General features: G+C 39.0%; 1 protein-coding gene across 5 annotated transcripts in view; it reads left to right on the top strand.

The window, feature by feature from the left end:
• ank3a (ankyrin 3a) overlaps window positions 1-24,669 on the top strand; it is a 101,939-nt gene that overhangs the window by 61,478 nt on the left and 15,792 nt on the right. For all 5 annotated transcript variants that reach the window (XM_084097519.1, XM_084097518.1, XM_084097517.1 and 2 more), the window contains 12 exons: window positions 2,277-2,386; window positions 6,544-6,768; window positions 7,057-7,211; window positions 7,314-7,525; window positions 8,267-8,474; window positions 9,247-9,343; window positions 10,291-10,519; window positions 10,846-10,971; window positions 13,142-13,264; window positions 13,574-13,600; window positions 14,178-14,256; window positions 17,323-24,522. In XM_084097519.1, coding sequence (XP_083953645.1) covers window positions 2,277-2,386; window positions 6,544-6,768; window positions 7,057-7,211; window positions 7,314-7,525; window positions 8,267-8,474; window positions 9,247-9,343; window positions 10,291-10,519; window positions 10,846-10,971; window positions 13,142-13,264; window positions 13,574-13,600; window positions 14,178-14,256; window positions 17,323-24,522 — 8,791 coding nt within the window. The remainder of the gene's footprint in view (window positions 1-2,276; window positions 2,387-6,543; window positions 6,769-7,056; window positions 7,212-7,313; window positions 7,526-8,266; window positions 8,475-9,246; window positions 9,344-10,290; window positions 10,520-10,845; window positions 10,972-13,141; window positions 13,265-13,573; window positions 13,601-14,177; window positions 14,257-17,322; window positions 24,523-24,669) is intronic.

Below are 24,669 nucleotides of genomic sequence, written 5' to 3'. Positions count from 1 at the left end.
AGATGATTGTTTATATTATGTATATTATGTATTTTATCAGTGTTGTTCTATAAACCATCTGATTATTTGCATTTGATACTTCATTTGAACCAAATATTATTACCTCATTCTTATTATATATGTATTTTAAGTCATTTTAAAGGCTAAGGTCTTTGCTTAGATCTATTTTTATTACCACAAAAAATGCCAGATTACTCAATTAATCGTCAAAATAATCGACCTATTACTCGATTACCAAAATAATTGTTAGTGACAGCCCTAATTTATAACGAATAGTAATAAACTAAAAGTCTTACTTTTAGGTTTAGTTAACAATAACAACCCTGTTTATAATTTATTTTAAATATAATTAATTCATTCAATACTGAGAAAATATATTCAAAATTGACTTAAATTTATTTTGCCTAAAATTTGTGTGCTATGTGTGTGTACCGCTTTGAGATATCACACTTGATCTACATAAACACTGACTGGTCACCACTAGAAATTATATACAACATCAAAAAAATAAGGTTTGCTTTATGTACTTTCACACTTTATATTGTGTGTTTTAACAACTATGTACTTGCATAAAAAATTGTTAGGTACAGTTATTGTTTTTGTTGTATTGCAAAACACTTTTGCTGTTATGGATGTGGGATACAGGTAAGGTTAGGACAGGTTTGGTGGTATGGGTAGGTTTAAGTGTGTGTTAAGGTGTAAGGGAATGGTCAACAGTGTAAATATAGATGTAATTACATAAATTAAAATAAAAGTACAATAATCATGTAACAAGAATAAATGCATTGTGTCTAATGCTTAATTTAAATGTTATTGCATAGTAGTTACAGACACTTAATTTAAAGCTTTATTTTTTATTTCATTTATTGTCTGGCGTTCTTCCTCAGGACTTTCCACAACACAGCAAAATGTCCTGGAATATTTGTGTTGGGTCCCTTGGGGTTTGCGAAAGCTCGGTCCCCATCCACACGGATACAAACACACTCTTCTCTTTTGTCCAGTGTCACATTCTCATTTCCAAATGTGCCTTTTAATAAACTCGAAAGACTTGAGACTTTCAGTCTAATAATCAAAATGCTTGACCTCAATCTATCCATAAACAGACGCTGGCAGAAAGATAAAGAGAGGGAGAAGGAGAGAGATGGATAGTCACACTTGGACTCTGTCAAGCTTTTCCATGATGTGTTTTCCTGTTCAGAGTTCGGTTGCTCTTTCCATTTTCAGGAGCAAATGTTCACACCAGACTCTTGAAAAATGAATTTCTAAAGAATGCAGAGATATAGTTATTAGTCCACTGAATTTGTTTGATTAAAATTTGAATTGGATTCACTTAAGCATATCAAATATGACAACCATTTGCCTTAACTAAACATAATATTTACGAGGTTTAGTATTCATACAGCCTTGAGAGTTCCTTGAGAGTGCAAGCGAGAGAGTGCGATACTGCATACTAAACAGTTTTTATTTTTCCTTCAGTGTCAGATGCTGTCTTCCAAAGGTGATTGAGCTGCCTGCCTTGACAGCTTTTTGGGCATCATTCAAGTGTTCAATTTAGGTTCGATTAGGTAGACAGATCACTAGGTTTTAAACAACATCAGAGAAAGACTTTGTAATTTTTTTAGCACACTACTTATTTCCTCTCTTTTTGTTTGGCAGAGCAAAGATCACCCTTTCCTCCTTTACAGCAAGTAGCGTAAACATGCCTGTATGTGTGTTTTTCTTTTAAAGCTTCAGAGTGTATTTAAAGATATTTCCTACATGGTGGACCCCCAAAATAAGGTACAGGTTCTTGATCGTGACCATGTTAGTCATCACTCTCCATTTTTTCCATTCTTTCATTACCCAAAAATCCGAACACTCGTTTTCTCTCATTTAGTCGCTCATTGGTATTTGTGTGTTATTGTTTGCTTATAAATATAAGCTCCACCCCCATATGCAGCCCTGTCAGTGTTTATTTCATGGTCTTTCACTCATTGTGTTTTCTGATTTTTTTCTTATTGAGTGTCCTGTTTGAGGCCATGTTTCATCCAGATGCATCCAATCCGAAGACATATTGTTTTCTTAACTTCATATCTTGGCAGCGGTATTACAAGGCATCTCAGGAGATCTTTAGATAACCGAGTCATCAAATTAAAAACAAAATATATATCATAATTTCATTTTATCATATCATTTCTAAATGTAACATGTTTTTTTTTAACAACCTGCACACACCTTTTAAAAGGGGTTAAGCAACTTTCCTGACCCCATATCATTATGTTTGGATGTGTTTACAGCACCTCGCAGTGACTCGTGAATACAACAATGAGTGTATGCGGCGGTACAGTTGGACCCCTGACACAGTGGACCACTCACACAACACTGCGTGCAGTCCCGTGCACTCTGGGTAAGAATACGTTTTTGTGTTTAGATTGTTTAACACGATTTTAAAGGATGCAAACACATTAGTAGCCACGACATTATTATATTTTGATTAAATATGATGTTTATTATTATACACTACTGTTCAAAAGTTTTGGTCAGGTGCGATTTGTTTTTTTTGTTTTTTTTTATTATTGTTTTGCAAGTCTCTTATTCTCATCAAGGCTGCATTAATTTGATTAAAATTATAGGAAAAACAGTAATATTGTGAAACAATTTAAAATGACTGATTCAAATATAATAAATAATTTAGAATACAATTTATAATTTACATATTAATTTAATTTATTCCTGTGATGACAAAGCTGAATTTTTAGCTGCTTTGCTTAAGTTTTCTGCATTATGTTATCCTTGTGCTGCTTAATATTTTTTGTGGAAACCATAATACATATTTTTTCAGGGGTTTTTTATGTATTGAAAATTCAAAAGAACAACATTTATTTGAAATTGAAATATTTTGTCACATTTAATCAATTTAATGCAAAGTTTCAATTTGTTTAAAAAAAAAAAAACTTTCTTACTGACCTATAACTTTTGAACGGCAGTGCTCAACCCCCCTTATTTCACAGTAGAATTTTCTTTTATTTATGAGAGTTTAAAGGTGTAGTCATTTCCAGTAGTGGCAATTCTGTCCATTCATTTCGATGCTAAAACTTAACTCCCTACTTTTAACCACCTATTTCTTCTAAGGGGGGGACCGAGCATATCATTAGTGTATTATATGATACCATTTATGATTGGTGGAAGATGATTTAACCCAACCAATCTGCAGACATGATGCTGTTTTGGGCAAGCATGCAAAAAGCTTTTCATTGACTTCATTGAGTTGTTCGCATAAAGCACATTTTGTTTTCCTTTAGGTTCCCTCCCACTCCACGCACACACTTTTTTCTGCATTGCACATAAGATCTGATTTTTGATTTTTGATTTGCTTACTTGTATGTCAGCTGTTTTACCATGACAACAACTGTAATAATGAATGTTGTTTATGTTTACCTCCTGCTTTCTGTTCTTTTTTTCTTTTTGTTAATTTTCCTTTTGCAGCCCTTCCTCCCCGCTTCCTCAGTATGACTCCAGGTGAAAACTGAGTCCGGTGACATCACTCTTTCTATAGCTTTCTGTCCTTTCTTTTCCCTATATTTTTCATCTGTTCTCTCCTGTATTCTTTCACTCTTTATCTCTTTCCTGTTCTCCGGTGTTTTATTCCCTGTTTTATCTCCTCATCTGTGTGAGTGCTCCTCCACACTGGGTGTGTGAATAGCCGGTCTGTGGAAAATGGACCTCACATACATTCAGAGATCAGCAACTTCAGCACATTTCTAAAATAAATTGCAGATCACTCATTACACACACTAGTACTACCACCATCAGCACATTAGAAAATTAGTGATGAAAGGGAGGTTTTTGTCATGTTCTTCACTTCTCAGTGTGAAATCACCTGTTAAAGGGTTAGTTCACCCAAAAATGAAAATTCTGTCAGTAATTACTCACCCTCATGTTGTTCCAACCATGTAAGACCTTCGTTCATCTTCGGATCACAAATTAAGATATTTTTGATGAAATCTGACAGCTTTCTCACTCCTCCATAGGCTTTCAGAGGGACCCAAACTCGCCGGCCCAGAATAGTTATTAAAAACATCGTTAAAATAGTCCAAGTGACTACAGTGGCTCTACATTATGTTTATCATGCGACGACGATACTTTTTGTGCGGAAAAACAACAAAAATAACAACTTTATCCAACTATTAGTGTTCTTCAATGTGGGCCTCTGACGAGAGTTCACGGGAGCGCCAGGACGCATGCGCGAGAACTGAGATTACGGCGTTCTTCTTCTACTACTTATTACTGGCTGCTCACTCCTTGGGAGTATTATTACCGCCATCTACTGTACAAGATGACGTCCCGACATCATGTTCATCGAGACGTAAATCACAATAAGTGTCGAATTCAATAGCTTACATACTATTGTATTTATAAGCGTCTTCCTCTGCTTATAAACAGACTGTTTTGCGCTTCCGGCAATGTCGGGGCGTCATCTTGTACAGTAGATGGCGGTAATAGGAGTGAGCAGCCAGTAACAAGTAGGAGTAGAAGAAGAACGCCGTAATCTCAGTTCTCGCGCATGCGTCCTGGCGCTCCCGTGAACTCTCGTCAGAGGCCCACATTGAAGAACACTAATAGTTGGATAAAGTCGTTATTTTTGTTGTTTTTTCCGCACAAAAAGTATTGTCGTCGCATGATAAACTTAATGTAGAGCCACTGTAGTCACAAGGACTATTTTAACGATGTTTTTAATAACTATTCTGGGCCGGCGAGTTTGGGTCCCTCTGAAAGCCTATGGAGGAGTGAGAAAGCTGTCAGATTTCATCAAAAATATCTTAATTTGTGATCCGAAGATGAACGAAGGTCTTACATGGTTGGAACAACATGAGGGTGAGTAATTACTGACAGAATTTTCATTTTTGGGTGAACTAACTCTTTAAAGCTGCATAATTTTTTTTTTTTCACTAGGAATGGGCAATATATTGAAATGTAACAGTGTATTTGTGATAATTTTGCTGATGATTTAAAATACTAATTCTGAATTTCACAATGATGGTCAATGGTTAGTCCACACCATTAGACATTGTCCTTGTCTTGCGAGTGTGAGAGCGTTTATAGTGTCCTTGATTTAAAGTTTACTCTAATTCAAAAACTTGTTTACGTCATCACTCAATATTGTTCCTGGAATTCTTGAGGTGACATATCTCGTATATTAAATATATATTTATTATAGATATGTTAGCAGTTTGTTTTACTATTTATTGTCATCATTGACTTTTACACCGTTTTAGTTCCTACATTAAACGGTTTTAGTTGGAATCACTGGATGTTTGGTGAAAATGGTTCCTCTGACAACAAAAACATACTTTCAAGCCATTTTAGAGCAAATGTATCAGAGTACAATACTGTTCAATACTGTACAAAAGCTTTACAACTCTTTTCAAGAATGTTTTTAAATACTTTTCTTCACCAAGGATGAATTAAATTGATCAAAAATAACAGTAAAGACTTGTTACAAAAAATTAAATTTCAAATAAATGCTGTTCACAGTTTTCACTCAAATATTAAGCAGCACAACTGTTTTTAACATTGATAATAATAAGAAATGTTTCTTGAGCACCAAATCAGCATATTAGAATAATCTCTGAAGGATCATGTGACTCTGAAAACTGGCGTAATGATGGCTGCTGAAAATTCAGCTTTGCCATCACAAGAATTACATTTTTAAAATAAATTTAATTAAATTTGATAAAATATCAAAATAGAAAATCGTTATTTTAAATTGTAATAATATTTCACAATATTTCTATTTTTACTGTACTTTTGATCAAATAAATGCAGCTTTGGTGAACATAAGAGAACATACGAGACTTCAAAAACACAAAATCTTACCGATCTCAAAATCTTGAGCGGAATATTTTATATCATCAGTAGGTTGAAAAATGTCACAATTTAGCATTTTAGCTGCACTGCCCAGCCCACATCCAGTGTTAGGGTCTCATGTGCATGTGACAAACACACAATTGCATTCAGTTCACATTAACAGATAATGGGTGTTTTGGGTTTTCTGTCCACCTGTGGAGGTGCTTCTGGTCACACTGTTGATCACTGATCACTGCTTCGAAACAATTGATCTTGGCAGTAAACGGGATAGCATTTGACTCCGAGTCATGAGTACAGTGACTGTGGTAATATTTTGGTAAGTCAATATTCAAGGAATCCCTTGTGTTTCTTCTAAGTGTCTCTGCTGCTGTTGAATGAGGGATTAAATGCTGCCAGGTTTAACAGCTCGAAGCACTGTCACTCTTTTTAATTGTTTTTCCTGTCTCTATCTCTCTTGCTGTAATGGTCTGTTCTCGCTTACTGTTTCTCCTTCTTTTCTGTTTCTGCTTAGACCTTTGCCTTCTCTCTCGCTCTCTCTCTTCCCTCGCCACGTGTGTTGGGTGTACAGTGATCAAAGCATGGGAATCGTCTCTCACTCGTTCGTGTCTGTGTAGTGGTTTTAGCGTGGTGTCCCTCTTTCTTTCTTAATTTCCTTCCCTCTCTCTCTTTCATTATTCCATCATTCTCTTCTTACAGGTTCCTTGTGAGTTTCATGGTGGACGCTCGGGGTGGGTCGATGAGAGGAAGTCGTCATGATGGTATGCGCATAATCGTTCCACCCAGGAAGTGTCCAGCACCAACACGAATCACCTGCCGCCTAGCAAAGCGCCACCGCCTGGCGTACCCACCCCCTATGGTGGAGGGGGAGGGTCTTGTGAGCAGACTGGTGGAGATGGGGCCATCCGGGGCACAGTTTTTGGGGTAAGAGTTCCTCCGAGGTGGCTCAAAATATCTGTAGTTTCACAGTAAAAGCAGATAAATCATGAAAAACATAATCTCTAAGGGGACTTAATTATAGGGTTGTTAGTAATATAAGGGTTTCCATCTTAAATTCTCTTCTTCACTTAAATTCTCTTTAAATTAGTTCTGATTTCAATTTGCATGGTGCACTTCTCCATCTTGCTGTCCGGTTTTGAGTGCTTGGTTTTAGTGAATGCATTGGACTTCCACTATCTGTTCACCCCTTTATTGTCTTCACTTCATTTTCAGGCCTGTGATAGTAGAAATTCCTCATTTCGGCTCTATGCGGGGAAAGGAGAGAGAGCTGATCGTCCTACGCAGCGACAATGGAGAGACCTGGAAAGAACATCATTATGACTGCAAAGTAACAGAGCTCACTTCAGTCCTCAATGGCATGGATGAGGGTAATGTACAAACAGCTGATGACATAACTAAAACTACCTTGCGGGGAGCTTTCATTTAATTCTCATGATTTTGTTGATTTGTGATTTCATATGTGATTACAGAGATGGACAGTCTAGCAGAGCTGGAGAAAAAACGTATCTGCCGCATCATCACAAAAGATTTCCCACAGTACTTTGCGGTGGTGTCACGCATCAAGCAAGAAAGTGATCACATGGGACCTGAGGGCGGAGTCCTGAGTAGTGAGGCGGTTCCCATGGTGAAGGCTGCCTTTCCCCAGGGAGCGCTTACAAAGAAGATTCGTGTTGGACTACAGGTATAAAGGCTTATCAAGATGGTTGTTGTCAAATTATATTTAGTCAAGCTTAATTTTACTTTTACATGGTTTCCAAGGTCATGTTTACATGGTTTCCTGTTTTTTTCCAAAAACAGGAAATATAAGGGACCAGGAAAGGATGTTTCTATAGTAAATATATTTAATATTTACTATAGAATATATAATATGATATTGGTGAAGAGCTTGTGTAGATGAAAACTCACTTACATGCTAAAACAGTGTTCGATTTGTTTTGTCTGAGTCTGTCTAACTGGTTCACAAAATGATCGGAATGATTTCCCAGATAAAGTAATTTTAGAAGTTTACATAAAACTGGCCTGTCTTGTCATCTCAAGGAGCTCTCGGAACTAACTAACTTTCTCTCTCTCACACAATAGTAGAATATTCCTCCCCCAACACACACACAAAATAGCAGAATATCATCTATTCTTTGGACATAGTGACTACAACATGCATTTCCTGGCAGACAACCCATGACTATAGCATAGAAACTGAGAATGTATACATTACACAAGGAACAAGTCAGGAGACTAAAGCAATAAAAAGCTATTCACATTCTAATGATAATTAGTTAGAAGCATATGCCTAGAGACATGAACAACAAACACACAGCATGCATGCGCGAATTTGCACACTGTAGATGCTCTGCAAACAGAAGTTCTTCTGTTTTTTCTCCTATTCTTAATACTGCTTTTCTCTCTGTCTGTTTCTCTCTCTTAGGCACAGCCAGTGCCAGAGGACATGGTGTGGACCATCACTGGTAACCGTGCGTCCTTCAGCCCGATTGTTACTGTGGAGCCCAGAAGGAGGAAATTCCACAAGCCCATCACCATGACAATCCCTGTACCGCCCAGATGCAAAGAGGCTATTGCTAATGGACGCAAAGGAGAACCTGCCCCCTGCCTTAGACTGCTCTGTAGCATCACAGGCATGTGAATAGTGAAAGTGTATGGATGTGTATTTTAAATGAGATAGGGGTGAAAATGTCAGGTTTAAATTTTGCTTCAGAGCTTCTTTCATTCGAGAACAGAAATATAAATGAATCATGATGGCTTTAATGAATGTGCAACAACAACTGCACGTTGATTTGAGATCCTCCATCTGAATTTAAATTCAACATTTGGGTTCACTTTGGTGTATACATAGTTAAAAGAGCAGGTCAATTGGGGCTGTTTATACGACACTTTTCAACTAAAAACGTAAAACTTTTTATGTGTTTTGGCCGTTTGTTTACATGGGTGTTTTGGGTGCGTGAAAACGCAAAGTTTTGAAAACGGGTTTCAAAGTGCAAGTTTTTGAAAACGGTCTCCATGTAAACAACAAAAACGTGAATCTCTGAAGATGATGACGTCATGCTCATGCGTATTACTTGTTCAGTCTATAGTGTTTCATCGCCATCTAATGGCCTAGCAGCAGAATACAGGGTTGTTAATCATTTTCGTTGATCCATGTGAATGGGGATCGTTTTGACAATGGTGTCGTCTGTACGCGGAAAACTCAAAGGAAAAACTTCTCCGTTTTAAGCATATTGTTGTCGTGTAAACGTACCCTGAGATAAAGCATGCATTTGCAAGTGACATCAAATTCCGTACTGCTATCGAAAAAATAGGACCAATAAATTAAGTATCATACCCCATCAGATATCACAGGCTCTGTAGTGATTCCCGACACCAGTGTTTAAAAGTGTTGCATCTTTTTAGGTGGAACATCCCCTGCACAGTGGGAAGACATCACTGGGACCACTCCTCTCTCCTTTGTCACAGACTGTGTTTCCTTCACCACAAATGTGTCTGCCAGGTGAGTCTCAGCTGATTTATTTTATCACATGCAGATTCAAATCATGTGCTTCAGAGTGGGAGACAGTAGAGGATTGGTGCCCTAGATTCATTTATAGCATTCTAATCGTGTTCATCTGCACATCTGCAAAGTCAGATGCTGATTGAACTCAAATATGACTGCAGAGAAGAGGTTCACATAAGGTCATTAAATAACAGACACCTTTTCTATAAATAGTGTGAGGATCTGCTTATCTTTCTAATCAAATTTCTCTAAATTATGCAAATCACTTTTTTGTGAATGTCAGTTCCTAACAATAATGTTCTTAAAAATAATACATGAATTAATTGATAATTAACATTAATTGATATTACCTTGAACTGCATAAGCCCAGCAATATGCAAAATTAAACCATGCATATTCTCGTTGCCACTGACCCTGCATTTAATGTAGTTTGGGTTGTATTTTTTTTTACGTTACATATTTTTGTTAGTTGTTTTTGGGAATATGCATGTCATGCAACATGTTTATGTTGGGATCTTCCTAATTTGACTAGCTACTAATAAGATTAATTTATGTAAAAAATGGTATTGGTACGAACGAAAAGATATGAGAAATGTTTTCTCCTCCTTTTGATAAGCATATTTCTTTTCTTATACTAAAGAAATGCTTCTATAGTCATATTTTGTTATTTGCATTTTTTGTCTATGAAACAATCAGAATAGATTTGTAGCCTTTTTTTGGATTTTGACTGACACGCTGAGCACCACTGGTACAAACAGTGGTGTCAAACAGCTGATATTTTGTTTCCATTACTTAGATCATGTAAACATCTTAGAACCAAGATTCTTCATCCCGTGGAGTTGTAACAGCGAAAGAACTGTAAATATTTGTGAAAAATTGAAGAATTGGGGAGAATTTTCCTTATTCTAGGCAATCCCCCACCCCCTCTCCTCTCCTTTCTGTAGATTTTGGTTGGCAGACTGTCAGCAGATCAGTGAGACGGTGGGTTTAGCATCTCAGCTGTACCGAGAGCTGATCTGTGTTCCGTACCTGGCCAAGTTTGTGGTGTTTGCTAAAATGATCGACCCTGTAGAGTCCCGCCTCCGTTGCTTCTGCATGACTGATGACAAAGTCGACAAAACTCTGGAGCAGCAGGAGAACTTTGAGGAGGTGGCAAGAAGCAAAGACATTGAGGTGTGCAACTGTAACTCACACTCTAGCCTTCACACATGCACACACACACAACACTATACACGTTCACATAAATAATTAACAATGAACATACTCTCAGTGTTTGGAAACAGTGAGTCATCATGAGTTTGTGAATATTCATGTATACACGCATAAGAAAAAACCATGACAGAACATGTACCTGTCATTCAGTCCATATTCATAAAAACACCCACACATTTATATTCTCCTATATTCAAACACAATAGCACTTTTCTTTTACAAATCATTGACAATATAAAGGCATTAATGTACAGCTTCTTATGATATGTCCCTTGTTTCTTTGTCAGATTCTGGAGGGTAAGCCCATTCATGTAGATTTCTACGGTAACATCTCTCCTCTGGCAAAGAGTGGCCAGCAACTCATCTTCAACTTCTATGCCTTCAAAGAGAACCGACTCCCATTCAACATCAAGGTTTGAGAGACAGTGGCTCATTCATCCTAACTCTTCCAGCAATTAAAGTTTTTCTCAGTCGATTTGACATATTTCTCCAAACTCAGATAACCGCTTTGATCTGAACATTTTCACAGGAAATGCAAATTTCCTAATTGTTTACAACTATCTCAACTACAACAACTATAAAAGGGGAAAGAAGAAGAATTCTCAGAAGAATGAGAAGAAGAAAAGGAGGAGGTGTAAGAGTGAGAGGTGGTAGAGGGTGTAGAGGAAGGGTATTATTGAGAGGGAGAGGAACCGTGGAAGAGGTAAAAAGAGAAAGTAATAAAAAGTAATAGATAGTATAAACCTTATTCAGAGCAGTGCCATGACAGGTATGAAAGCGAGGCTGTGAGGGATAGACTTACCGTGTTTTCAACAACATCCGCAGTAAAAAGCTTTATAAAGCTCCTAGATCACTTATAATTTTACACAGCTCATATTGTCTGTTTTTTTTGTCTACTGAAATTTCTTGGAATTTTTTTTTTGGTGTGTTTCGTCAGCAGAACAATCCAAAAACGCATTAAATAGCAGAACAACTCACTGAAGAGATGTCTATCCCTCACAGCCTTGCTTTCATTCCCATTAAAAATCAAAGATGGCTCTGCTGTGAATAACGTCAATAGAAAGAGGAGATGGAGCAAGAAGAGTTGAGGATGTAGAAAAAGGGGAAGAGGGAAGAGTAGAGGGAGAAGAGGTAGATAGAGTGGAGGGCAATGGTATAGTGGAAAGAGCAAGAGAAGAAAATATAAAAAGACATGGAAAGTGAGGAAGGGGAGAGCAAGGTATAAGAGGAGGGAGGAGAGAGGTAGAAGGATAGGGTAAAGACGAGTTTCAAATTAAATCAGAGCCACCCTAATTGACCATGTTATAAATTATGGTGTTTCCTTGAGAGAAGCTGGACATAGAGTTCAGCCCAATATAAATGTTGTGCCCCAGTCAGTGTCCCTGGACATAGAAAAGGCAACATCATTTTGTGTTGTTTTGTGGCACACAATGCTGTCTTTTGGCCATATCCAAATCCACATTCTGCAGGGTGATCAGGAGCAAATGGAGTGATATTTTGTAGTTGTTTGGTGTTCCTTCCACCATATTGAAGTTGAGGTACAAACATGTCAAGGATGGATATTTAGACCGTGAAAATTCTCTGGCCAGATGTGAATGAGAGGCAAGATAAAAAAAAAGTAATTGATTCAGTGGTTGCAGTTCATTTATTTATTTATTTATTTTATTTATTATTTTTGGGGGAGAAAACTCATTGCTATACAACTAAACTCATTAAAGAACTTTGAATAACACTATTAAAGGACACGAAAAATGTATAAATTATTTATTTTTGATGAACGCATTACTAGAATAAAATGCAGTGCTTCATTTTGCAGTGAATATTTAACTGTTTCGCCAACAAAAGAGTTTAGTTTGCTTTTAATTGTTTTGAGAGCAACCACAATTATTTGGAGAAATGTCAAATCGATTGAAAAAAACTGTAAAGATGCACATACAGAATTTCACTAAACAAGTATAATAAAGTAAATCAGCTACACAGTTAAATCTGGATTTTAAAATGTAAATAAATGCCAAAATCGAAGATATAAAGTAAGTAAAAGGTGCATGTAGTTTATATATATATATATATATATATATATATATGTATATATTAGGGGTGGTGGAAAAAATCGATTCACATATGAATCACAATTCTTCTGCCAATCTGCATCGATTCACAAATGTCAAAAATCAATTTTCTAAAGTCTTACATGTCTTTAAATTCACAGTACTACTTAAAGTTATTGACGCGTAGAGTTTTATTTATCACAATAAGCCGCGAAAAAGGACTCTGTTGTCTGTTGCTTGCGCTGCAATTCATATGTGAATCGACACAGCTAAAGCTTAATGTATGCAATCCCGAATTCAATTGTGTTTTACAGCTTATTGCACATGAATGGTCAAATTCACACACAATTATGTAAAAGGTTCCAAGATAAATTAAAGAAAATAATTAGTATCAGCTGGTCATGTGATCTCAACATAGCAGATCCCATGAGCTCAGCTCAGTATAAACTAAAACAGCTTTTATCGGGCTACTGATATGATTGGAGTTATATGTTAAGATTTTTTGTCATTCTATGTGTGTGTATGGATTTTGTAGGTCAGAGATATGGGCCAAGAGCCATGTGGGAGAATATCTTTCCTCAGAGAACCTAAAATCGCAAAAGGCCTGCCACAGAGTGCAATCTGCAACCTTAACTTCACACTGCCAACACACAGGAAGGTAAGAACAAACATAAACATGATTCTGTGACATTTCCTTTAGTGTTATCTAGAGTCTTCAACTATTAAACATTGTCACAGAGCTATTTGTGTTGCTGCTTTAGCTGTAACTTTATTTTGCCTTTCCTTTTGTCTTGCTCTCTTTTAATCTCTCTGCATCTGCATTTTTTACCTTTTCCATTCTCTTACTGTCATCTTTAAACTCCCTTTCTCTTACTCCTCTCCCTTCAACGCCATCTTCACATACTCACCATCCTCGGCTGCTGCCTCTCCATTATGTATTGCTGCAATGCATCGTGGGAAATTGTAGGAAATGGAGTCAGATCCTGATGATGAGGTACATATTTCATAACTTGTCCACCTTTGACTTTAGTGTGGTGCTTATGTGATCATACGCTTATTTATGTGATTGGTCAAAAGCTTTTGTACCAGGTCATTGGTCAGGCAAGTGCATGCCTCCTTTTTGTGTTTATCAGTAGATTTAAAGCATTGTTATTTTGTGGCTTATTGGAAACATTTTTCACATTTCTCTTTTGCAGATTTGATTTTTTTTATTTAATTTTCTTTCAAAGTGAAGCAATTAGGCAGTTTCACTGGAAAATACCTTTCACACTGTTAGCAAATGGGCTGTGCTTGTCTAGTTGACCCTCTCTCAGGAGACCGCATTTCAAAGTGAAATGTAGCACAACATCCCTTACAGAATCTGAAGCAATTGGAATGTTTTACTGATATCCTAAAATAAATGTACCACATCAAATAATTCCTTCAAAAAAAGAAAAAATCTGGGCCAACATTAATACAGTGCTTTCAAAATAATCAAAAGGAAATTGTAGTAATTAGCCACTTAAAAGATCATTGCACTACGATTTTTGTCACTTTGTTCTTACATAGGATTTTTACTTTTGTTATTGCAGAATGACAAAGATCGACGACATACCTTTGCCTCATTAGCATTGCGAAAGCGCTACAGCTATCTGGCCGATCCAGCATCCAGTGAGTCCTACATTTTCTTTGTTCTTGAAACATCAGCATGACATAATCATACATGTCACACATACATAGGCATCTGATACAGGCATATATATGAAGGCACAATAATCTCATATCTCACCATTTTCGAAAACAGAACTGCCAGTATATCATGTTTGTGTACATTAGTCATAAACAATTACATTTGTTTGCTTGCTTTTTTCCATTTTTTTTTTCTTTGTAGTGTGTTGTTTTTCCATTGTTTGACATTTTATATGATTTGCTACCACATTGTCTACACAGGTTGTGTATTGCCTGGTGTGTTTTTGAATAAACCCATCATTATGTTTTATTGTTATTTATTGTGTTATTTTGCTTGTTTTATTGACAGTTCTTGTAATTGCTCATGATAAAAAGCCATGGAACTCAATATCAATATTTTACCACTTGCTTACTTATTCATTAGGATGTTTTTTGTAACTTGTTAAAACTGCCTTGTAATTGGTCAGATTTATAAGGTATTAATAACTATTTAACTAATAGGGTATTTAACACACTCCTTTATTTTAAAATGTAATTATTAATGTAAATTTAAATTTAAAACGATGGCATTTATATATATACAGGGTTTATCCTGGGTCAAAACGAGGCGGAGGTGGTAAAATCCTGATCATGTATTTTAGTAATAAGATAAATTAAATTTGTATTTTTCGTAGACCATCATATAGCCTACTGTGTCTCCCACAGTATTTTTGTAGGTGGAGCTCGGTACCTCTAGTGGGGTCCGGGGGCATGGCCCCCCGAAAGACAATTTTGTACATTTTAAAGATAAATTCATTAATCTGGTGCACTTTGAGTCACCCGAATCCGCTGTTAAAAATAAATAATCCAACCACCCAAACCTATGATATTCTTTGATTTAGATATCTGCATCTGATCATCACATTAAAATTATTCAAATTCTCAGTGTTAGGCATGATAATATGGTAAAATATCACACTGAAGTAGGCTGATTTAAAATTAACATTTATTTAAAATAAAAGTTCTTCTTTTGGCAAAATTACATTTTCTTAATAGCCTAAACAGAGACTTTACTCCCTTCAAACTTAAATTGTCAATGTTTCATTACATCACTGTTGGAAAACACTCTTACCAGAATAACTTTTTTTTACAGTTATAAAGGGCAGTTTTCCCCCTAATTTTATTTAATGTGTGCTCCATCTTTAATTTCAAATTCTTAAATTTGATCAATACATTCAATTAGAATAATAAGACTCTAGGCTGTTACCAATCAAATTAAATAATTTACATAGAAAAATTACAACGGTATTAAATGAGATTATGAGATTGTTTTAAATATTTTTTTGAATATACAAATAAGGAATGTTGAAAAGAATGATACTTTGAAACTAAACCGCCAGTAGGTGGCGGCAGGCGACCGTCTTAATGAGCAAGTCATTGAGTCCTTCATTCAAACGATTCGTTCAAACGGCTGATTTATTTAGAATGAGGTAGTTTATGAATAGGTTATTGAATCTTTGACTCAACCGATTCCTTCAAAAATCTGAATCATTCAGTAATGACACATGGCTGAGTTTTCCTGTGAGATGCGCTATGGTTCTGCTGTGATCATTGTTTGGAACTATTTTCGCTGCTGAAACAACAAAAACAGTCATTGCGTCTAAAATGTAAGTGACTTCATTTTAACTATTTGTTTATTGAACTGTTATGAAATCAGTGTCTCAGTTTCAATCATGATGGTATTCAGGAAAACAGCACTCTGGTTGTATGATGTTTCTTAACTGTATAATATGTAATAAATAACTGCGCGAGCCTCAACAGCGCAATTTTGTTACCGTCAGTAGCCTACATTAGGTAGGCCTATATATTATTATCAACTATAGGCTATCAATCGCCACTTACATTAAATGAAATAAAATCAGATTCATCCTCGCGGTTTCGTGGATTCCCTAGTTATTTTATTTTTTTTGATTATTGAACATTTTTTAATCAGGGCATTTTTCCGGTTGGGCAAGTACAATTCTCTTTCACTTGTCCCTTCAAAAAAACACACGTGTCCCGGCCAAGCGTTAATGTCGAGCCCTGATATGTTTTCCTTGATTGGTTTTCCCTGAAGAGAATTACATTGTTGAAAACAAAAGTAAAAGAGTGACGCAGGTTCATTGCGTTTTGCCGTGATGAGAGTTCTGTGTCTTTATTAAACTCAACACATTATAATGATTTATCTGTCATCCACCCTCGATTAATTGTAATGTTATGTTTTTATTACTTGGCCCGCCCGACCCGCGAATTATGATCCGCGCAGCACTATCGGCAAACTATACGGTTTGAGAATGGACACAGGCCGGGACACAGTTCTTGTAATTGCTCATGATAAAAAGCCATGGAACTCAATATCAATATTTTACCACTTGCTTACTTATTCATTTATTTAGGATGTTTTTTTTGTAACTTGTTAAACTGCCTTGTAATTGGTCATATTTATAAGGTATTAATACCTATTTTACTAATAGGCTATTTAACACACTCCTTTATTTTAAAATTTAATAATTAATGTAAATATTAATTTAAAACAATGGCATGCCATTGTTAAAAAAATTAATAATAAATAAATAATAATAATTTTATATATATATATATATATATATATATATATATATATAGTAGCGATTGTAATTTAAAAATTGCACAGATCTAGTTTGACATAAATCCTATTGACTGAATCTAAATGTACTCTTTACGAAGCACCGGTACTTATGACATTCCTAAGCATAAATGGAGAGACTATTAATTGTTTTCCACTTAAAATCTGAACATATTTTCTGAATATTTAGAGCTTGTTATCTTATTTAAGTGGCTGATATTTTACCATCATTTTGCATCTCCACCCATTTACCACAGGCATGAATTACTTTATTTTCCCACTTAGCTTTCCATTGTCAAAAGCCTCCACACTTTCAGTATTTTCACTACTGCTTGTTTCTGGATTTATCCCCTGACTAAATCTTGTTTCTCTTTTCTCTCTCATTTAACCATTTCTGTTTACTTTTATTAATTTGATTATGCTAGAAACAGCTGAAAGAGGCCATAACACCACTCCAAAAACCACGCCGCAGTCTTCTGGCTACGCTTACAAGCCTGTCTTTACGACGCGCACCTACCAGGCCTGGGCGACAAGCTCTCCCGTCAATGTCCCTAGCCAGACCAAGTCTGGTTTTGGCTCCCTCTCCAGCTCCTCATCCAACACCCCCTCAGCTTCCCCACTGAGGTCGGTGTGGTCTGTGAACTCTGCTTCTCCCATCAAATCCATCATTGGAGGTTCACCAGCATCTTCCATCAAATCTGCCAGCGACATTGCATCACCGATTCGATCCTACAGAACAATCTCCTCACCAATAAAGACTGTAGTTCAAGGTGCTCAGTATCCAGTCCAAGCCTCCCCCACCCTTCTGTCCTCTCCAGGGAAGAGTTCCCCTGATCCAGTTTCACTTAAAGGCCTCACAGGGCTCACAGCCAGGACCTCTCCGGTACCATCTGGTGGGACCTTGCTGGAAAGGTCCTCCATTTCTATGACCCCTCCAGCCTCACCTAAGTCTTCACTAAACATTTACAGCTCAAGTTTGCCATACAAGTCTGTTGTAACCTCAAACCCTCCAGCAACCTGCTCCCCCATTAAAACTGTCCCGGGCTTTTCCTCCATCAGAACCAACACTGATGCCTCTGCCAGAGGATTCCTGTCGTCCCTCTCCTCACCATTGAAATCCGGCTCAGCCACTACAGCAGCTGCGCTGATCAATGGGACAGTTTCCCCAACCAAATATCGCTCCTCCTCCCCAACAACCCATCTTACCAGCACCCTGCAGGAAAGAATTCAAGCCACAACAAATGCAGCAACAACAAATGTGAATGCAGCCTTTGATGAAGTGGAAAAAACATTTAATTCCTGCTCTGCTGGCTACGGCACACTAAAGTCAGTGTCCTCCACTCCCTCATCCTCTTACCAGTCTATCCGTTCCTCTGCGTCCAACTCACTGTATGCCTCCCTCAGATCCCCTCCCAATTCTACCACATCTGTAACTTCCAGCACTATTACAGTTCCTGTCTATTCTGTTATAAATGTCTTACCAGAACACCAGTTTAAAAAGCTCCCTGAAGTCTCCAAGTCAACAGCTGCTCTCCTGTCCCCCAGAAAGGCCATGCCCCAAGAGGTTAATACCCAGACTCAGTCCTCTTTTGCCAGAACTCTGTCTCCTGTCAAGACTCCCCTGCACATGTCCCCAGGAACACTAAAATCTGCTACCTCTTCATCCCCTTTGTCTAACAGCCAGGAAATACTAAAAGATGTTGCTGACATGAAGGAGGACCTAATCAGAATGTCTGCAATTTTACAAACTGATACAAATTCAAGCTCCAAAGGTTATCATTCTCACTCTAAGGAACATAAAGTGGACGATGAGGAGCCTTTCAAGATCGTAGAGAAGGTAAAACAGGACCTGGTCAAAGTCAGTGAAATTCTTAGTAAGGATGTTTTGAGAGATAGTAAGGCAAATATTAAAAACAGCAAAACAGAAGATGTCCCAGAGGATGACATAGATGATAATCAACAAAATGAATGGAGATGCCCCCCTCGATATGAAACATTAGCCCCTCAAGTGAAAACAAAACCAGTGTCTGACAGAGATTTTAACCTTGCTAAAGTTGTTGATTACCTAACTAATGACATTGGTACAAGCTCTCTTTCTAAAATAGCAGAGGCAAAACAAAGAACTGAGGAAGCAAGGAGAGAAGGAGAGGAGAAACAGAAACGTGTCCTGAAACCTGCAATGGCATTACAGGAGAACAAGCTCAAAATGCCTCCAACTAACATGCGCCCTTCACCTTCAGAAAAAGAACTTTCAAAGCTAGCTGATGCATTGTTTGGTCCTGAAATCGCACTGGACTCTCCCGATGACGTCTCCCATGACCAAGACAAGAGTCCGCTTTCTGACAGTGGGTTTGAGACTCGCAGTGAGAGAACCCCCTCAGCTCCCCAAAGTGCAGAGGGAATGGGGCCCAAGGGCCTCTTTCAGGAGATTCCCCCTGTCATCACTGAAACACGCACTGAGGTTGTACATGTCATACGGAGCTATGAGCATCCAGACGATCCTAAGGACCCAGCATTGGAAGATGCTAGAATGACAAAGCCTCCACTGCGGTGTGCAGACACTGAGCCCCGATCACCTGGTGGGTCCATCAAAGAAAGAGTTAAAGCTTATCAAGCCAGAGTCAATGCAGAGGATGATGTGATGGGCAAAGGCATGCGGGTCAAAGAGGAAACTCACATAACAACAACTACAAGAATGGTGTACCACAAACCTCCTGCTAAAGAGGCTGTATCTGAGAGGATGGAGGAAACTATGTCTGTACGAGACATAATGAAGGCCTTCCAGTCTGGAAAGGATCCATCCAGAGAGTTAACAGGCCTGTTTGAGCACAAAAGCAGCAGTGAAGGGGCAGATTCATCTGTTAGGCCTCTAGACCCAATGCCCAAAGTTGAGCGCATCATTGAGGTTCACATCGAGAAAGGCAACAAAGCTGAACCAACTGAAGTAATTATCAGAGAAACAAAAAATCACCCTGAGAAGGAAATGTACATATTTCAGGGCAAAAGTGGTATGAAAGAAATACAAAATAGGATGGGCAATGAGCAACAAGACAACATAGAAGCTGAAGAATCTCTTCCTTGTTATCTGGACTCCAGAATACACATGCCTGTCTCTGTGGAGAATGATAAGACCTTGAAATTGCTTAGTCAGCAGTCAGTGGAGTACCATGATGATGAATCATCCGAAACTAGGGGAGAATCATACAAGTTTTCAGAAAAAATGCTCCTGTCAGAAAAATTTGACTCGTCCCATTCAGACTCAGACGAATCTGTGATTGACAGGTCTCGATACTATGGTGAGGGAACACAGAGTGGCTCAATTAGAGAATTCATGCTAAAGCCTGATAGGTCAGGTAGATCATCAGATGATGACAATTATGACAAACTCACTTTGTTGCAGTATGCCTCCGATCCTGACAGTCCAAAAAGGTCTATTTGGATGAGAGTTTCTGAGGACGGGCAGAATAAAAGCAGAGAGAAGCAAAAATATGAGGATAGGGTAGACCGAACTGTCAAAGAGGCAGAGGAAAAACTTAGTGAAGTCTCACAATTCTTTCGTGATAAAACTGAAAAACTGAATGATGAGCTTCAGTCCCCTGAGAAGCATCGCAGACAAGATGCAAGGGAGACTCGTTCTGGGCCCAGCTCAACTTGTAGTAGCCCAGAGAGGTCAGTTCATAGAAATGGGGGGACTGGAGAGGACTGGAGCAGAGACAGGTTTAGGGATAAGTATGGTTCCCATGACAGAAAATGTGCCAGTCTGCCAAGCAGTCCTGAAAGACGGGTCTTGCTTCAATACAATGATGACCCAAAAAAGGGGGACTGCTCATCTGCTAGCAGTGCAAGTGAATCATCTAAATATTTCCAACCCTCATCATCTAAGGTTAGCTCAGTAAGAATGAAATTTGAATCAGAGGCCCAGAAACAAGATAAAGGTCCACAATGGGGACAAACTTCAGGATCCCCCGTAAGGAAGCTGCAGGAAAGTAAGCTACCTGTTTACCAAGTTTTTGCAGGGGGGAATCTCCCAAAGTCAACAGAGTCTTCAGAAAGTCAGAGAAGCCCCAAAAAAGATAGTGAGGTTGGCCATAGTTATAATGTTAGAAAGGCTCAAGCATTTGCCCAAAATCAGAGTGACAGACAGAGAAATAGGTCAGATAGCTCTTCACCAAACCATCACCAAAATATTTACAGCAAGGAGCAAATTGTCAATGAAGACAGGAAAATATACAAAACTTGGGAAAACCATGGCAATGGGCAACTGAAAGGCCAAAAGACAAAGCTCACCCATACCCTAGTGCATGATAGGCAAAAAGATGACTCACAGAATGAGCAGCACTCATTAAGTGATGGAAATACCACAAAAGAAGAAACAACTAAAAAGATAATTTACACAGAGTTGGTAATTCGAGAAGACCCTGGTAATGCTGAAAAATGCAATAGTGCTCTAAAAAAAAACTCGGAATCACAAATTCCTGTTAGGGTGTCATCTAGTTTTATAGACCATCATCAAAGTAGTACTTTAAAGTTAGATTCCTCCATTAAATCTGAAAGAACAGGGTCTCACATAGCCAGAAATAGACAGCACCCTAATTCAGGTGCCAACAAATCACCTAGTGAATTGTCATCTGTAGTGAACTCAGATTCTAGCAGGCAGATTGTTAATATTGTCTGTAATGGTGTTGATGATAACCAAGTTGAGTATATTGAAAAAGTGACCCCGGGTGTCACTGCGGACATTAAACCTCTTCCTGTGTATGTCAGCATTCAAGTAGGTAAACAGTATGAGAAAGAAACAGCTACTGGGCAGCTGAGCACATACAAAAAAGTAGTAAGCCATGAGAGCAGGACAGTGCATGAAACACGTGGAGCATTTTATTCTGTTAAACAGAAACAGCCACCATCTCCACAGGGAAGCCCTGAAGATGACACATTAGAACAGGTGACATTCATAGACAGTTCAGGGAAGAGTCCGGTAACTCCTGAAACACCTACCTCTGAGGAGGTCAGCTACGACCTGAACTCCAGGGCTCCCGAGCCTGTCATTGGTTCCATGGCTAGCATGCCTAGCCCAATCCCAGAGGAGTCTGAGGAAGAGGAGCAGCCTAAGACATTCATTTTCAAGGAATTACCAGCAGAAAAAGCCAAACCTGCCACTCAATCATCAGAGTCTTCAAAAAGAAAACAAGACTCGTCTGGAAAAAGATCAAAAGACAAACGCATAGCTTACATCGAGTTCCCTCCACCACCACCTTTAGAGACTGACCATGGTGACCCTGAAAAGAGGGGGTCATGTCCTTCCTCAGAAGCAGAAACAGAGATGATAGAGGTAAACCTTCAAGAGGAACATGACAGGCATCTGCTTGCAGAGCCAGTAATCAGAGTCCAGCCTCCTTCCCCTCTCCCACCTGGAGCTGACAACAGTGACTCTAGTGATGATGAATCTGTTTTTCACCCTGCCCCCCCTAAGAAGTACACCTTCAAAATGGCTGAGGAGTGTGAGAAACGTGTTAAGCCTAGGAAACCAGAGAGAAACGGCTCACATCACAAGGAGTCAGGTATCAATGGCATTGTGAAAGGAGAAGAGGTAGAATGTGAACAGAATGGAAATGATCAGTCTATCACTGATTGCTCTTTAGCAACAACTGCTGAATTTTCCCATGATACAGATGCCACTGAGATAGATTCTCTTGATGGGTATGACCTACAAGATGAGGATGATGGACTGAGTGACCCTAAAACATCCAGCATGTCGAATGAGGGAAAAGCAGGAGATCGGTCTTTCAGCCAGACTAAACTTGAAGTGATTGAAGAGGAGAGCACGCCAAATGAGGAAACAGGGGAAAAGGCACAAATAAAGAAGTCATCTGGGAAAAAATCTGACAATGGTAAAGAGGATAAAATCTATTCTTTGGAGGGAAGACATCCTGATAGACAAGGTTTTGCAGACAATTATTTCCAGCACCAACTAGAGGAGGGCATAAACACTACCTTTAAAACTGTGGCTACTAAAGGCTTGGATTTCGATCCATGGTCTGGCAATGTGGGAGAGGAGGGAGCTTTTGATGCTAAAAACAAAGACGAAGATCCAAAGCCCTGTACTTTGTCAGTAGACGACAAATCGCAAGCAACCACGCCGGATACCACTCCAGCAAGAACCCCAACAGATGAGAGCACCCCAACTAGTGAGCCCAACCCTTTCCCCTTCCATGAGGGCAAGATGTTTGAGATGACCCGCAGTGGTGCTATTGACATGAGCAAGAGGGACTTTGTTGAAGAGAGACTTCAGTTTTTCCAGATTGGTGAGCATACATCAGATGGGCAGTCAGGGGACAAGGGGAAAGGGGGCAGGAGTGCGGGGGTAGTCACCTCTCACTCAAAGGCAGGGGAAAGAGCTGTAGAGGGGAAGGTAGAGGAAACCACAGATATAACACCATCCAGAGGCAGCACAGTGCAGGGCAGTGCTGACTGCCTGGACGCACCTCCATCCGTTGACACCACCTCATGCACTGTCACAGCCTCCAAGGTCGACCCCAAATTACGCACCCCCATTAAGATGGGCATCGCAGCTTCCATTACTATAAAGAAAGACCCTGGCTCAGCTGAACTGACTGATGTTAAAACTGAGTCCTCAGACAGTCAGATGCCGGAATACATTAGCTTGGAGTCTCAATTAGCTGAAAGTCACTTTGATAGCACTAACTCTTCCCCAACCGGCAGAAAAGATTACCCCTCAGAAAACTACAATAACAACAATAACTTAGAGTGCTCTAATGTGCAGGCCAACTACATCCAGTGTGGTAGTGTAGTTTTCAATTTGCAGTCATCTTCTGAACCCACCTTACAGAAAGCTAGTAGAATAGAAGCTCAGTTTTGTAGGGAGTCTGTGGAGAGACTGGAGAAAGCTAGCACTCAAAGTCATCAGGCTAAAGTAGTCTCAGAGAACAGGCAGCAAAAGTCTAGACTCCCAGTCAAGGCAGCAGGTTTCAGTTTTAACACACACAGTTCAGGAAAGCAGAAGCCCAAGCAGGTTGTGAGGCCAGAGGCAAGGAAAGTGGATCCCGCATCCATAACGCCTGAGCCCAAGTCTAGAATTCCTGTCAAGGACATCAAAAGAAATGGTGCAGTTAACTCAGCTGTCACAGCTCAGGTAGTTCCAAGGTTAAGTAAGCCCACAGACTCAGAGAGATTAGTCCGACCAGTAGTTCCCTCCAGGCTGCCTTTCAAAGAGAGGTCATCTGGTGCTTCCGGTGTTTCGGTTAGCGAGGCAGGTAGAGGCAACTTTAGTGAGGTGTGTAGGCAGTCAATTGAGTTCTTAAAGAACGTTAGCGGAGAAGCAATAAAGGTGGCTGAACGACTTTCAGACGAGGAGAAACAGACACAGGGAGAGCAGTCGCAATCGGAGGAGGACAGCAGCACATCACGAAGCACCTCACTATCGGACCCCTCTCAGTCCCAGCCCTCCCTCTCCGCTGGCTCCTCCCGAAGGGTCACACCCTCGAGGACAAAGGTCACAAGGGCAGCGGGCAGTGAGAGGAGGAGGAGTAAGCGGACTGGAGGAGGGAAGGAGGGCAGTAAGAACGAAGGGGCTCGCAGGTCGCCCCCCGTCGCGGAGATCAAGCCTAGTTTGTAAAACTTTATTGAAAACTTTACTTGATCCTTAGTTGCATGAGCCTTTGTGACTGATTGGATTGCCTGTGGCGTGAACAATAGCTGTCATTCTTGTCATTCTCTCATCACTGTGCTGTGTGACTGTACCGTACTGTATCTGT

Source organism: Abramis brama, assembly GCF_963993115.1.
Source record: "Abramis brama genome assembly, chromosome: 21".
Taxonomy (NCBI): Eukaryota; Metazoa; Chordata; class Actinopteri; order Cypriniformes; family Leuciscidae; genus Abramis; species Abramis brama.
The sequence above is the reverse complement of the archived record's forward strand: the minus strand, read 5'-3'. Positions and strand labels throughout refer to the sequence as shown.